At 39.5% G+C, this 17,359-nt stretch overlaps 1 protein-coding gene across 3 annotated transcripts in view; it reads right to left on the minus strand.

Annotated features, from left to right (window-relative positions):
* tbc1d22a (TBC1 domain family, member 22a) overlaps positions 1-17,359 on the minus strand; it is a 162,199-nt gene that overhangs the window by 15,861 nt on the left and 128,979 nt on the right. For all 3 annotated transcript variants that reach the window (XM_069519792.1, XM_020092387.2, XM_069519793.1), the window contains one exon: positions 7,978-8,073. In XM_069519792.1, the coding sequence (XP_069375893.1) occupies positions 7,978-8,073 (96 nt within the window). The remainder of the gene's footprint in view (positions 1-7,977; positions 8,074-17,359) is intronic.

Consider the following 17,359-nt stretch of genomic DNA (forward strand, 5'->3'; position numbering starts at 1 on the left):
AAACACATTGTTATTTGGGGTGTAGATGTGCAGATGCTGTAATTATTCACTCATTCAGCTTCTATCCAGACAAAAACACAAATGAAGCAACTTTTGTTTCTTAAAAGAAAAATAAATAATGTACATAATCACAAGCCATGAATGGTGATAAATGTTTGGTCAAGTGGGTCTGGACATTCTCAGCACAAAGTTTGTGTATGTCTGAATGCAGGGTTATTGGTAAAATAAAATTTGCAGATGAGCTTCTCTATCTAGAATTCAAAGTTTCATCTTCTCCTTGATATAAACCAAGTCCTTAACAAAGTTGTATTATTAGTCATGGGGATTGAAATGGTGCTGACATTTGCAGATCACTCTCAGTTTCCTCTGCAGTGCCCTCCTTTCATTTCATTGCCAAGGCTGCTGAACCCAAGGCGCTATCCTCACCTAAGTGATCTGAGGACCAATTCTGACATTTGGAAAGGTCCACAGTTTTTCACAGACCATTAATTAAGGTGAAAACAAATCCTAGTCTCCCTCTTTCACTCGTCCACCTCTGTCATGGCTCTTCTGCATGTCATTGGAAAAGAAAAATACTGTAGTGACAGTGATATTCCATTTACACAGAACTAATAGCTTTGCATACACACAAACACTCAGTCTCACATTAATGATCACAATGGGGATCCTCACAGTGGAGGCTATTCAGCAACGCTTACTAATGAAATCTCAAGCAAACAGTATTAAATGGTCACAATCAGGAGGTTGCAGTGACGACCGTAACATCCATGCTGACAAATAATGCTCTTGGATTTGTTGTGGATGGACACAAATGGGAGTCTGTAGATTAAATTATGTGTAGCCTCATTTTCGACGCAAAACATTTAATAACAGACAATAAAAAATAATGAATAGTCTCTAAAATAGTCGCAGAACATGCTTGATCAAAAGAATTGTTACATATCCGACTATAACTACTTAATCATTCTGACATTTCTAGTGTAAATGACTTAGTATGTAGAATGTATAAAGGCGCATAAAGGAAATCATACGGATAACAACATTAATAGAGTGGATCTCACGCATAACTGAGCACTCTGTTTCTTTAATCCCCTTAATAAAAATAAATGCAGAAAATAGACTAAAAACAGAACGCATGAGATTTGAAAACATACAAATGATGTGGAAAAAAGGTGTTTCATTCACATGATAGGGTAGAGATAGATATATCTTTTAGAGCCTGTTCATCACCTGGAATAAAGTTAATTACTCCTTTATGAGGCTGTAATCTTTAAAAACAAATTGCTAAATGGTTAAATTACAAAAGCAACACTGCCTCATGTCTTAATAGCATCCATTACAGGTTGACATTTGTGCCAAAACCTGCCAAGAAACCATCGTGTCCTTGAATTTCTGCCTGCCGGGTTCGTGGTTATTGCTTGGTTTCAAAATATCATTGTAAAATGGTAATTTGCCACATGTGAAAAGCCATGGCTTGTTCAGACTGGTGGAATTTCCAGATATATGTGTGCTGAAAAACCAGAGTACAAACTGTTTTCATAGTAATTTGAGCTCTGTTCTGTGGTAGCAAACTTAGGGTCTGCAGGACTGAATAGAAATAGCTGGCATTTCCAAAAACCAGCAGTGCAAACACATACCTGCATTATACCTGCTTGCCTAATACAGTGCGTGTGTGTGTGCGTGCGTGCGTGCGTGCATGCATGCATGCGTGTGCAGTGTGTGTCTGGTGATGCATGAATGTGTGAATAAAATGGTACAGTGTGAGAGAGAATTGTTTATGTGCATGTTTATGTTGCCTCGCGGGTTTTGAGTGACAGAAGTTGTGTCAAAACTGTGTGTGTGCGTGTGGGGGCACACTCTAACTTATCCATGCAGTCCAGGCTTGCAGTTAGCAGTAGTGTGCTAGCTGAAGTGGAACGGTGAATTGCAGATTGCTTGGGGAGTGCCACACTCTGCTTTTCATTTAGCAGCTTAACCAATCCAATCCCGCAACCAGGGGAGGAGATTTACGGTTACTCGGCTAACTATGTTTGATAACAATGCATGAATTATCCTTTTTTAAATTACTTTCTGCATGCATGTTTTAATTAACTATTAAAAGGAAACAATCATTTGTGTTCCCCTCTCAAGACCCAAAGCATGTAACTCGCCAGCAGTTTTTCATACACCGTTGCTCTCCACGTTCTACATTTTAAAAGGGAAGGTTATTAGCGCTCACTTTTTTCTACAGTGAATGACTGTCCTGCAGTGACTGAGCAGATCTAGAATGGTATGTGTGCTAAATTGACCTCAAAACAGGCCTGGAGAAGCATTTCTGGGTAATAATGAGTTGATTGATGAGAATAGGTTGGAAACCTTTATTGTATTGCTGGGAGCATGTGTTAATTGTTGGTTCTCTGTCTATAAAATATTCAAAGATTGTGAAAGCTTTGCTTGTAAAATGACGACTTATAATTTTCTATTTGATTAATTGATTGTTGCAACTTTAGTTTTGTTAGGATTATTATCTACTTCTTTTATAATAATAATAATAACGATAACACAGGCTATCAATTTAATAGCTATCAACTAGTGGCTGTGACTGCAATACATGATCTGTATTTCAACAGCTACACAATTCATTGATAGTAATCAACCATTTATAGTGATAAATTTGACAAACGTGATCACTATAAGCAGTTTCCACTGTACTAGTATGTTGTCGAGAGGTGGATGACACGAAATAAAAAACTAAAAAACTCAGTCGACCTTTTCCTCTGGGCACCATGAACATTTCTGACAAACAGCTGTTGAGATATTTCAAGAAAAAACATAAATGCTGCTGCAAGAAAACAAGTCAATGTAATTAAACTTCTGTGAACCATGAACTGTATCTCAGCAAAATATTGTGGCATGCCATTTAGCAGATGTTAAATATATTTCACTGGATAAGTGAAAACTGCTGGTAGAGCTAGAGAGGAAAGCTCAGAGAAGACTAGGAGGTCAAATCCTCTGAGAAATGATAATGCCTGTACAAAATTCCATAGCAATGCATCAAATAGCCGATGAGATATTTCAGTCTCCAGTATGGGCCAAAATGGTGAACCTACTAACAGACACACACTGTGGAGGAAAAGAAAGAGATGGATAAGCGGAGATCCATAGTGAAAACAAGGAAAGAAAGAGACAGAAGAAAACAATGAAACAAGCTGAGAAATAAAAAATGGCAAAAACAAAGCGGTTGGGAATTAGCTACATGAAACGGAGCGACAGAGCCACAGAGAAAGACAGAAAGAGAGAGAAAGGCAGACATGAGAGGAGAGGGATGCCATGTGGGTTGCTGGGTAAAGCATGTTGAGAAAAGAGCTGTTCAACGGGCCCTTAAGAACCTGGAAGGCCCACGATTGAACTCTGAGGCTCAGTGGATCACAAGCAGAATTAAACCACTAAAGCTGAGAGCAGAAGAAGTCTTTACTTTTCTCACCCCCCCACTTTATTGACACTAATCTCTGTCAAGAAAATACTTAGTAAATTTGTAAATTTGGCTGATCAATTTGACAATATGGTCTGAAAGACACAGTTGTCTTTACCACCAGCAACTGGGTAAATATATGTGCATTTTATTTTTAAAACATATAAGAAAAGACTGAGTCACGCAATGCACACACATGTACACCTTCCCAATCCCAACCCGTCCAAGCACGAGAGAAAACTAACTGAGACCAACTCTTACCTGACCCAAGCCAGATGCAGGTAATATAGCTGTGCTGAGTTTGTTACTTTGTCGCTGACACACACGGTTATTGCTTGTTTTCCCTGATAACAGACATGAAGTGTAAACAAAAATCAGCCCGCCTCAACCCAAAATGTTGCCTGGCCTGTCCAAACCCGTCGGGATGCTCAGGTATTCACACACAAATACACAGGATATATGTGTTACATTAGGTAAAGACAGAAGACATACACAAATAGCTGATGAGAGCTAATTTGATGTGTCCTGGTCAGAGGGAAAATGTCAGGATGATATTCTGTGTCTGCTGTCTGTTTTGTGTGTGTGTGTATTTTGAGAGGGAATGCGTGTGTCTCCTGAGAGTGACAAAAGAATCAAAGTGTGTCCCTGACTGTTGCGGTATTGATGGTATTTGTGCAAAAAAGAAATGCCCATTATCATGGCTTAAATGAAACCATGAATGTCTGTAGAAATGTTGGAGAGATGTTGAGGTACTTTTCTGAAGAAGGGGCATTGTGACCTTATGTGGGTGCTGTATAAAAAGTCAAGTTATCACCACAGTAATTATGATTCATCATTCAGGCACAGTGAATGTCTGCACCACTGACTGTATATAATGATGGACAAAGCAGCTCCACTCTCTCCCTCTATCCTAAAATAAGCTAAGATTTTGCGTATATGGAGCCAGACTCACCACAGAAGCTGTTAGAGGATGGAGTCGCAGTTGTAAGATTGTGTCGATACAAGCGTTCACAAACATCAGTGTGATAAGATCAACCTAAAATCACAGAAACTGTCTTTGACGTAAATATCAATGTTAACTCTGGCTGCGTTGGGAAAGTCAAAATAATCTCCTTTCCTAACCGCTATTCCCTGACCCCGATGGAATACGTCACGGGGTCAAGGAAAAATGTGAAGGAGAAGAAGTAAGGAGATAGGAAAGGAGAACCAATGTGCGGAGAAAATCCGACTCCAATTGCAGTCAGCTGTTTTAAAAGAAAAAAACTTTATTTATACCAGAAGATATGCTCAAAATGTACAGTACTCTGTGCTGACAGTTATAATAAAGTATCCTTTCCAAAACAGAATGAAATGTTCTGAGAAAAGATGCTTTCAGTTTATACAGAGACAATATTTAACCGTCAGTTACTCACAGAGATAAACAACAAAATAGATTTATTTATTATGGATCGTGTCAGGAGAATAAAACAGCTGTTATGTTTTTTTATATTTACATGGGTGTGTCCAGGTGCAAATACAAGGTTGCGTCATTTTAAATGCTGCTGCTGCAAAGAATTGTGGGGCGGCATGTTCTCCTTTCCCTTCACAAAGGACGGCCCGGTGTTTCCTATGCTAAAGAACATAATTTAGGAAGCCCTGAAGCTCCTTTCCTTATCACTTTAAGACCTTCCCAACGCAGCCTCTGGTGCCACCAGGTGCTGATGGAGAAGATTTGTCAACCAAAATCTGCACCGAATGTCAAGGCAATCCATTCAAAGGTTGTTTAAAATGTCAACCTAATGATGGGGCAAATATAGGAGGGTTTGTCCTCTGGGAATTATGAATGACTGTACACAATTTAATCTAGAAGGTGCTGTATCTTGACCAAACTGATTGACTAACCAATTGAACAACATTACATTCTCTACAACCAGGCCGTTAGCATAACAGAGGAATTTAGAAAAGCAGAGATTAAAGAGTTTTCCTCCCCTGCAACAATATGATGTGTAGTCAAAGGCCTCTCTGCTAATCGTGGGTTCACACATTCTGATCATGCAAAAAATGAAGCTGGCCCTCGCTGTCTAAAAGTTGATGGTGTTTAGAAGCTTCCTGAATTCATTATGAGATTACAGTCTGCCACTGTTGACCTCCCCACAAGTTTTATCTGCTCTCAGCAAGCCTTTCGGTCTTGTTCGAATGAGGAAAATTTCCATTAATGCGAAGATCTTCTTTTATGACCATTTCAACGTGAGAGTGGACTCAACGTAACTGCACAGAGGATTGCAGAGATTTTCTGTGTTCGTAGTTCAAAACACTGCAGAAATCCATTAAAAAGAAAAGCAATTCTTGAGTTCAATCTGAAATGAAATGATCTTATTTGAGCTTCAATTTAAGAGAAAGGTGGAAATGGTGGGAGAGGCTGAGAAGAGTATGAAAGTAAGAACAGATTAGTCAGTTGATGTCTCATCTTCAAACTCTGACAGCCTCCAGTGTCTCACTCAGCGGGTGAATCCTCTTTAATCAGCTGGCCTCCTTCTAAAACACAGCTTCTGTAGAGCCCTAACCCTCTGACTACTGTTGCTTTTGAAGATGATGTCTGATTTGTTACACGGTAGGAGCCAAAAAGAAAAATGGAGCTGTGGCTTGAATGTCAATATCAGCAACTCACATTTGCAGTTTCCATTAGCTATTATTTTCCATGCTTATTTTCCTAGAAATAACCACCTGAGGAATGTAACAGTAAAACCTGTGCATAAATCACTGAACAATATACCTCTACAGAGACTTTAATAAATAACATCCTGAACAATGGCAAAGATAACAGGAACTATGGTGTCACTAACCCTCATTACTCACACTTTGGAAAACTATTTTGAGATTTGTTATAACATCCTTAAGGTTTATGCTGCATTTCTGAAAAAACCTAAACCTAAATAGAGATTTTTTTTCTCTTTTTTAGATAAAACCTGTTAAAGTTAAATTGAATATAAAAATATGATGTTTTCAGTCCTGTTTTATATAGGTTCTGTGTATATAAAAGTAGAAAAAGTCAGCATTATAGGGAAACACTGCTCCTGAAGCTGCTCAAACATCTGATCAGTAGTCAGGGCCAAACATCTGCATCATTGTGTTGTCACACGCCATCAAGGTGGACCACATCTGCATAATGTACACCTAGCAACTAGTCTGGCAAGCCCCTCAACAAAGTCGGGTAAAGCAAGAGCACGCTATACTCCCTCGAAGCTTAGACCGATCACAACATAGCGGGCCAGCTGGCAATAAGAAGACTTATCAGGAAGCGGTCCTTAACGGGTCAGGGGTGTTTCAGACAGAGGCTGAAAAGAGAAGCTGCAGCAATGGACAGTATGAGTAAAGTTTTTTTAGTACGTTTTTTGAACATTATAGCAAGTGAACCTTTTGAAGTACTAACGTAATTAAAATGATACACCTGAATGTGAGCATAATAATTCTCCTTTAAGCACACACATGACTACACTCATCTCTAGTTATATGAAGTGAGTACTGACTGCTGAAAGAAAGAAAGTTTCACTATCATTGGTTTGTAAACCCTCGATATAGCAGCCCTTGTTGTGTCCTTTCTGGAGCCTTTAAGCCTCCTGTGTTGTCAAACTGCAGCCCAGTCAGATTTGTTTAATCATCCTTAACATTGCCCAAAATAACATTTACAAAATACAAATTTGCTCTTAATGTAAAAAAACATGTTTCCCTCTCTTTGCTCTCAAGTATAATCTGTTCTTAATCCTACCTCTCTTGCTACCCTCTCATTACCACCCTGATCATCTTCCTTTACACCTCCTCTTTTTCTCTCATCTTCACAGGGGTGGATACTTTGCCCATGGCACAACACTTGGTAGTCTGCATAGCAAGTCAGCCAGAAGGTAAAACAGAGGAAAACGCTCTAAAATTTGTGTTTTGGGGTAAATGTTTGGGCTTGTGAGCTCATGACAAAATAAAATAAAAATGGCACTGTAAACAATAATTATGAAAAAAAAAAAAACAATAAATGTTTGACCACACAATGCAAAAAAGTAAGAAATGAGATGGAAAGAAATGAATATGACTGGAAAACAGTGCTCAGTGAAGTGACAAAAAGGGAGGAGGAGAGAAAAGCCAAAGAGCAGTGATTATGTTTGTATGTGATGATATTCGGCTGTGATGCTACTGTTAAGAAGCCAGATCCCCCCAGTGAGCTGGCAACCAAAGTCACCTTCTGGCAGCTGTCTACTGCCATCTACTAATGCACTCACAACGACTTTTGAACCCCACAGTTAATGACCAGGGCGGTAATGGAGAGGGATGTAGGCCATGAACAGCCTGGTGGACTGTTTTAATGTGGCTTCCCTCCACACGGCCAGAGCAACTGAAATTAATTTACACACATATGAAGCTGCAGTATGTAAAGTTTATCACCATCAGTATGAAAGCATGCAGTGTGTCTTTACTCTGTGTGAATGCCAATCTGTGTCTCACTGCCAACTAGAAAGAGAAAGGTTTATGGCGCCCCCTGTGTCTTGTGTGCAAATTACCTGAAAATCCCTCTCCTCTAGAATCTCTTTCCTCCACCTCACCAGGAAGGCTGCACACACGTAGAGGTGGAAATGGGAGAAGCCCTCTGGTTCGGCCTGGTGAGAGAGAGAGAAATGAAGATGTTGAGGACATGTTTCGATTTAACACAGAGTTTAACAATACACAGCCACGAAACAACCTTCATCACAGCTGGACATAAAGACAGATTCTCACTTTATTAAGCAGTATCTCCCATTTATTATCTAGACTGTGGTGCTGTCCATATTCTGAGTTGTCACTTTTCATAACAACCCAAAACATTTTTTTACGCTTCTCATAACAACATAAAAGATCTCTCACTTGGTGTTTTGCTTGGTTGCTGCATTGTATATGTGTGTAATGCTATTTGTCCATTAAGTAGTTGCTGTCCCTGCAGAGAGTGGGATCTCATTGTTACAGCTGCAGTTGTGCATCTACCCGCATTTAGCGTTCAATACATTTTCCACTCTCACATGACAACATGACTTTCATTCTTTTGTCTTTGGGCCTATTACTCGGAACCTGCATGAGTTTGTTCACATTTTCTCCCACTACAGCTATGTATTAAATTCATTCTGTGGGAAACGCTGTTCAGAATATCTTTAGTCAGTGTTTTCATTACTTTTAATTTCAAGAAACATTTTTCTGCCGTATACACACACACAATTGCAAAAAAAACCAAAAACATTTACACATTTTTCTGTTAGAATCCAGACATTTATATTTGCAAAGCAATAGAGACAAAAAAAGATCCAAATCCCCTCATCTTTCCACTGCTATTTTTCTTTAAACAGCCCATAATTTCATTCGGTTCATTTTTTTTTTATGGCTCAGCAATGAATGAGGGAATTACAGAGAGGGAAAGACAAAAGATGAGATGTTCCCTATTCATTTTCTCTCCAGAGCCATATCACAGAGCAGATAATTACCAGGGTATTTGAATGGAAGTGAATTAAGAGAACATGCTCCCATAAAGCTGGGACACAAAATCCAAAGTGCATCTTAAAACATGACATTTCCTGAATGCACTCTGGCTCGTCCAGGGGTTTCACTCCCCCACATGTTACTACAGGTTAAAATTCATAGAATCCCTGTGTGTATGCATGTGTAGTCCCTGAACGTACACAAGTGGATACAATTCACACACAAATACACTCAGGTTCTTTGGTAATAGCGTGAATTCATGAATTTTTCTACACGTCTGCTCTCTGATGTGTCTGCTTTGATAGTATTCTGCATTAAAATTTTACAAGGGAAGTATCATTTAAGCTCACACACGCATGTTTTTTAAAATTCTATGACACACACTGTGTAGTGTCTTAGGCACAGGTGAGTTGATAAAGAGCCAGGGGCTACGCACACGTTTCGTAAGGCAGCCATGTTCAGCACATTTGTGTGCTAATTTCCACAATTACAGTTAAACAGAGGGTGAAGTCTTACTCATGTGTGTGTGTCAAGTGCTGTGGTTTAACTGCCATCATCATCTGTGTATAACAATGAGCCATAACTCTGCAGGAATGAGCAGAAAATGCCTTTCTGCTGTGATAACGGAATTTATCTCCAGGAAGGACGGATGGAATAAACAAATAAATAGTAAATAGACAGATTGTAACAGAGAGGTGATGTTATAAGGCATATTAACCTGCATTAGATTAAATTAAAGTAAAATAAAAAACTAATCTCTTATAACAACAATGTTGTTTCTCTTGTGTTTGGGCTTTTAAGACAGATTGATCCCCTCTACGCCTCTGTGTACATCTCCTGTTGTTTGGGTTTCCTCCTACTTTGCCTCCCACTTAGTTAACACAATTCAGAATCTCCCAACTGAGAGTGTGTTTATGTACGTGTGTGTGTGTGAGTGAGAGAGAGGAATGGAAAGACATTGAAAGACACACACACACACACACACATACACACACACACACACACACACACACACACACACACGGGAGCACAATGTTTAGGCACTGGTGAACTCTTGTGTGAAACTATTTCTCTTTCAACCTCCCTCCTTGCCTCTTTCTCTTCACCCCTCCATCTCAGAATCTGTCACAGTCTTCTCACACTTTCTCACTGATATGACTGTGAGGGGATACTTCACAAAGTATAAAGTGATTTAACTTTATTAACAACAACTTGCGTTAACAAGTGCTCTTGATATGTATTACGCCACCTATCATTTCCATGGCAATCCACCATTAACTTGAGCTCTATTGACTCCACTGGCTGTAGCAGGAATGGTTTCTGTTTACCACGGGTGAGTTACTCTGCTGCTGGCAGCTGAAAAATGGCAGGAGAATAGAAATTTTAAAAAAGTACAACTCAATCGCTTTTATGACCACGTAGCTGAGGTAACACAGCATTAGTGGTCACGTCTCCATAGTAACGCTTCTCCAGGGACATCTAAGAACGGAATAAAGGGAACAATGCATGTTTATCAAATCCCTCTGTGCTTGACTGACACTTCTATGCAACGATTAAAGTGTTTTAAGCTCATTAGTGCTCCAAAGATTAGCCGATTAGCTCACTAACAAAAATTAAACCATCCACAATCAATTTACGCTTCACGTCAATTATAAAGCTATATATATATGCATTATATATATATCTGCATTATATATATATATATATATATATATGCATTATATATATATATATATATATGCATTAATTCGCCTTTTTTGATAGAATTGATTGCTCAACCCTTATTTAATGCTTATTAATACATAAGTATTTAATGCCCATCAGGACAGTCATGTTAAGTTGTGGCAAGTTGTGGCATAATGAATAGCTACTTTGGTTGTATAAGACATGCTATAAAGTATTTGTTTAAAAATGGATTCCTGGGTAGGGTAGGGTTGCACAAATTGTCTATTTTTCAAAAGGGGCTTTGGTCAGTAACAAACATTTGACAAAAGAAAATATCTTCCCTCATGAATGTTTATTATTACTAAACATTTAATTGGCATATATTACTTTTCTTTTTTGTTGCTCTGATAACAATTGATTGATCTGTAAAAAGTTGAAGGAGCTTTTTAAATACATTCTCTCTCTGATATGAACATGGTACATGGTAGTAGGTGCCGGTGCCCACAGGCCATAGAGCACTGTATCTTTTTAATTTAAAAGATACAAGATTAATCAATGACAAAAATAACCATCAGTTGCAGACTACTTATTATATACTTCATCACAGTCATATTAAGACAATAAAAATCCATATAATGAGAAGAATGGTTCCCAAAGGGTCATGTTTAAGATGCAAAATAAAAAAAATGCTATTGAAAATAATAATTAGATTATTTTCAGGTGTAGTTCAGCAAATTAAGAAATGTAATTGTTGATTTCTTGTTGAAATTGAGCTGAGAAGGTTGATACCACAGTCCTGTCTCCCTGCTAAAAAACTAGGACCATAGAGAAATAAGTTTCGTTTTTAATCTGAGGAAAAAAACTAACCAACCTACTATGTTGAAGCTTTAGATTGGTATGTGTGCTTTAGGACTTTGGAGTTTGCTAAGCAGGCTGTTGCTCTGTGCTATCTTATGCTAAACTGAGCTAATATATCAAAACTAAGTAACTCTTACCCCAAACTTCAGTAAATGTACCTGAGATGGTAGAAAACAGTAAACTCCAAGAAGGAGAGATAAAGTCCAATTTATTACAAACCTTTTAAATCTATATTGTACAAATTTAGCTAATTAAAATGAAAGAACATCTCTCTCATCGCACCACCCATCTCTTGCTTTCTCTATTTCTCTCCAAGTCCACAATCTATCTCTCCCTTCCGCCCTCTTCACACACTACAGCTACTTCAGCCCAGCCATTCTCATCATTATGATTTACAAAATAAAGTTTGTCACGGAAGCCAAGGTGACTCTGTCAAACTTGTCTCTGCTTCCACTCCTCCTCCATTGTTATTCTAGGTCCTCCTCCTCCCCCCTTGTGTCAGGGCAGCCATATTGGTCCAGACAGGTGGGATTGTGACTGACAATCGCTGCTGATCAAAGTAAGGAGAAATTGGGAGGAACACTGGGGAAAAACGAGTGACCGGGTACAGAGAGAGGAGTAAGAAGTGAGTTGGGCTGCATGAGAGACAGAGAGGATGGGAGGCTAAAGGTGAGGAAAGGAAGGAAAGGAATGTGGAATGCAGAGTGAGAAGGGAAAAAGCAATGTCACAGCATCTTAAAACTGCTGCATCTGCTGTCTGATGAGTCTCGCCCGTCCAAAACAAACCGGCCTGATGTGGGACTAACCGACCCCAGAAGAGATGAAAAGGTGATGGTGCAGCGGGGTGATGTAAGATGATAAACGAGCAGATTCAAACTGATGCAAGGATTACACAGACAGAATATGATGAGCCACTGGCACTAGAGTGGTAGTTTTAAAGCTCTTTTCATTATATATATATATATATATATATGAACATGACTGCAGAGGTGACTGGTGAGAACTGCTCCATGTCGTACCAGTATTCATCCATATAATTCATCCCTTAGAGCAGCAAGGGTGTGATGGTTCAAGTGTGTGACTGCAGGATGAATTTAAATACATGGCGAGGACCAGACATTTTGAAGTAAATGAAGATGTCCGTTTAATAATGAAAGCAGGATGCTTGTAGAGGGTAAAGTGTTTTAGAGGAATGGCTCTAAATACATTTAAAGTCAACTTCTGAACAGCTTTTGTTAGTGTGCCCCTAAAATGTGGTATCTTGCTTTAAGCTACGGTATGTTTCAAATTACCAAGCACTAAGGTTAATCAGAAGGGAGAAAGCAGCAAAAGTAATAAAATCAGAACTCCCACCTTGCCACGGGTTGGTCGATTTGAGATGCCTGCTGTTTCTATTCAACCTCACTCAGTGTTTATATGTATGATGAATGAGGAGTCTGGTGGCACGTGCCGACGCAGCGGCCTTTCACAGACTTTGTTTTGTGTTTGTACGTGTATTCAACTGAAAGAAAATAAAAAACACCTTTAATACAGCTACAGTCACCAGGAGGTTCTTGAGATTGGCAGAGTGAGGACGATGAACCACCAGCTTCAAATAAAGAACTGCTGGGGAGGCTAACTTATTACTGAGCCAACAGGGGATCATCACTGTCAGAAAGACTCATGGTGGTGGACTGTGTGTTTATATATCAACAAGGAATGGTGCACAATAGCTGTATCCCAACACTGTTCTCCACTGGTGGAGTTTACTGAGTCAAGTGCTGGCCATACTATCTGCCAGGGGAGTTGACTGCTTTTGTTACTGTACCAGTCTACCTGCGAGCGCTTTACAGCAGCATCAGTGATCAGGAAACAGCACAACACAACTGGTGACTTTAATCGTGCATATTTTAAGACTTGCTTTGCCGAAATTCCCTCAGCACCAGTCAAGTTTAATAGAAGGAGAAAACATTAATATGCACCTTAGCAGCAACAACTTGAGTGTTGCATGTACAGTGGATGAATGTGTGATGTATGTACTGAATATACAGGTTACATCGATTTGTCTAGAGCCTGAATCTAAAGAAAAGCTCTGAAATGAAGTCACAGGTGACTATAACGTATGAGTGAGCGCACACACACATAGAGCAGTTTTAGTGAGAATATACCGCAGGCGCTTGTATGTGGGAATGACAATGAGAAAATTACAAACACTATATTCCAAGCCATTACATTAAGGCATGAACATTACATTAACTCTGCATATGATGCTATCTGTGCTCCTGCCATGTTGTGATAGTGTCAGACAGGGACAATACAAGAAAAGGAGAAGAGAAATGCTGACGCTCATGCCAGTGGGAGTGTGACAGAGGGCCAGAGATATAAGGGCGTTTCTGGAAGATGGCAAAACTGAGTGTGTGTGTGTGTGTGTATGGCCAGGGTCCTGCCTACTGAGGCCTGTTTCATTGTTCGGAGTGCCTACAGGGACAACCATTACAGTATATATGGAAGACAAGAGTGGCAGAAAAAGTGAGGAGGGCCACTTCCCTCTGGAATGGTCACAGTCTCTCTTTTATTCAGGTGGGAAGTAAGTTATTTATTGATATTCATGCAAGAACACATGTAGCCCTTGTATGGTCTGATGATTGACTTTAGCACAACTTTGTGAGTGAGCTAAAGGACAGGAAGGTCTAAATGAAGCAATGCATTTTAGAAAGGTTACTTGACCTTGAGTAGATGCACTTAGTTACTGCCACCGCTGATTAAAGCAACACTATGTCACTTTGACTGAGCAACAGCGTCCTCTGCAGCCACATGTGGTGATTCATTCTGCTGGACTCCACGTCTGAGTGATTAAATTGTTTTCATGTAGAGACAAAACAAAGAGGGGACTCTGACAGTGTACTCCCACTTACTGAACTGAAACGTAGTTGAACAATGGATATTAACCATGATGCCCAGCTTCCTGAACCAGAAGATCTGCTGCTGTAACAAATACATCATACTAGGTTTAGAATTCTTCATAATTTAAAAGATGCCTCACTGAATATTGTTTTTTAATGACCTCTAAGACATTTTTACTCAGCCGGTGAACCATCAAACTAATTTTGAAGCTGATATTTTAAGGTAAATAAGCTGTATAGTGTTGCTTAGTGTTGCAGTGAATGACAAACTCTCCTGCCTGGAATTCACACATATGACTACATCTTACACAGTAGATTAACAAAATTTAACAGCTCCCTGCTCCGGGAAATTTAACCATAGATATTGAAAGAGAACCATGTTTAAGAAGCTGAAAATGTCACAGTATCCCTTTAACAGTCATGCTAATGCTGCCACACTGAGCTACTTGCTAATTTCATGCTCCATGCAACAGAGATAATTTGGTCCCTGTCTGTCAGCCCGTCTGTCTGTGTACGGGGGAAGAGAGGTGTAGATCTGTGTGTTTTGATGTGAATCATTCCTCCCTTCTGTCGTTTCCTTTTCTTAAGATAGTGATAAAAGAAAAAAGGGACAAGACAAATATGAAGAAGAGACTGTAGGTAGGAAAAAACAGCGAGAGAGGATGACAGAGATCTAGAGAAAGAGCAAAAGCCGCCTTGTGCTGGATCAGGCTACTGAACAGATGGTCACACCGCAGAGAGAGGACCACAACGGAGACATTACAACACTCAGGTTAAAATCTCCCTTGAAACACAAACACATACACACAAACTCAGTCACAAAGGGCAAGGTCTTCCTGTTCATTATCTGCATTTGTGAGAGACCAAACACTCGCTGTGCGTTGAGGACATTTGTCAAAAAGCGAATTAATCTGCAGGAGGAGGAAAAGCAGGTTGTCCGGACGTGAACACATAAAGCATATTTGAGTTGTGTTGAAAAGCAGCCTGTGCAGAATCAGAACAGAATCCTCTACAAAAAGAAAGAAACATGCTGGCTCAGAGGGAAGGTTGGCGTGTTGATGACTCTAAAAAACACAGGAATACACGCTGACAAGCAAAGGAACTTTGCACTTACAAAAACTTGCTGAGGATAATCTATGAATCCTTGTGCGGAGAGCAAGCTGACATAATTTAAGTGCACTGTCCCTTAAGGTGAAGATTAGAAAAGCACTGTACTCACAAGGATGCTGTATGGTAGACATTACATGCTGTTGGTCCTTTTGTGCAGCAAACCCTAACCTAACAAACCTAGCTGTCTGTTGAGGAGTGAGGACAAGAGCTGGACATAAGGACAGCAAGGGTTAAAGGAACAATAGAAGACTAGTAGGGTATGTTGAGAAGAAAGATAAGAAAAGAAGAGGTGGGCGGAAAGTGGAAGAATGAGTTGAGAAGAGATATAGTTGAAAAAAAGGATAATATAAGGGAGCCGAGTAGAGCAGACGAGAACAGCTTTGTGTCTTGCCGTCAGCACCACTGAAAGTTTCATGAGTGGAAATGGGCAAATTCCCCTACCGGGGTAGGACTGGAGGTGAGGGACTGCGACGAAACCTCCCCAAAAAGGTGTACGTGTGTGTTTGTGTGTTGTCCGGAAGGGTGTGCATGCATGTGTGTCGAGGCTGCGATCCAAACAAACATTGTAAAACATAAAATATTTAGAGGATGGATTACAAGTACAATGTGTAACTAGGTTGCTGTCAAGTCACAACAAAGAAACAACGTTTAATCATTCATTCCTTGGTTTTTCTTTTTGACTTGAGGTGGACGGAGTGCAATTGAGTGTAGTTTGCAATGATATCCTTTCACGCTGTAATTCATGGTAAAAGTCATATAAATATGGTCCAACCACACATTCAAAACCATGTGTTTTGTCTCACTGTAGCAGGAAACACAGAGAGGAACATGCAAACTTCACAAAGCTTGTAAGGAAACAATGCTCGCCATTATGCAGTTAATACGTGGTATTCTGATGATGGGGTGGTGTTACAATGACATCACTGAATGTTGCCTCAGGATTCTAAATAGAGTTTATCAACCTCAGGAGGATTTGTTTTGTAAGAATTTTGTGATCCAATAGGAGCACCATGAACGGACATTTAATATTTGAGGGCTGAATTTAGTTCTTGTATAAGCTAACTTTTTTTGAATAAAGTGCAATGATAAAAAAAAAGCAGTCTTTCTGTTTAAATGGAGAAAACTTTTTGTCCTGCACTTGGTCAGAAACTCTGCAAGATCTTTAGTGTTTTCACACTGAAAACTAACCAAAATCACTGTTCCACAGACTGTGGTCTACAGCACCATTTCACACGAAGGTTAGAAGGTCCAAACCAAAAAAGATCCGTGTGAAAGTGCCCTTATTGAATGTTTGGTTTTGCGGAACTGTCTAACGTTAATATTCTGCTTGGAGTCAGAAGATCACCATAATGTATTGACAAGACACACATGTACCGTGTAACTCTAAATAAGCAAATCTGTCCCTGTGGTGTTGACTCATCCATCAACATACCCACTGTTCTGACATCAAGGTGAAAATTATGTTCTATAAATGAGACATGAACTGTGACAAAAATGTCAGGACAAGGTGTTATGTTACATTTTTTTCTTCAGAACAAAAGCAGCTTTTGATGGACACCATTCACAGAGCATGTATAATAGAGACCATTATATTGTAGAGTTGGGTCAGGTACAAAGCATTACTGGGTCAACTGGAAGATATCCTAATAACCAGGATTATGTTCAAAATGTGATCAATTATGATTTATTTACTTTATCCAGATAATCTACTTTATCAAATGGAGGTTGTCCAGTGTCTTTGTGCATGACTCCGATCCATAGACGAAACATTTTCTCATCACTTACGCTTTCCTCAAACCATTCATCGAGAATAACGTCAATATCAAAGAACCCCTCAGAGGAAATGTGTCAGACAACCTGCCAGTGTGTTAGCAGGACAGACTTGTACTGCACTGCACTATCTGAAACACAAAACACCTGCAGA

This window comes from Paralichthys olivaceus, chromosome 23 (genome assembly GCF_024713975.1).
Source record: "Paralichthys olivaceus isolate ysfri-2021 chromosome 23, ASM2471397v2, whole genome shotgun sequence".
NCBI lineage: Eukaryota > Metazoa > Chordata > Actinopteri > Pleuronectiformes > Paralichthyidae > Paralichthys > Paralichthys olivaceus.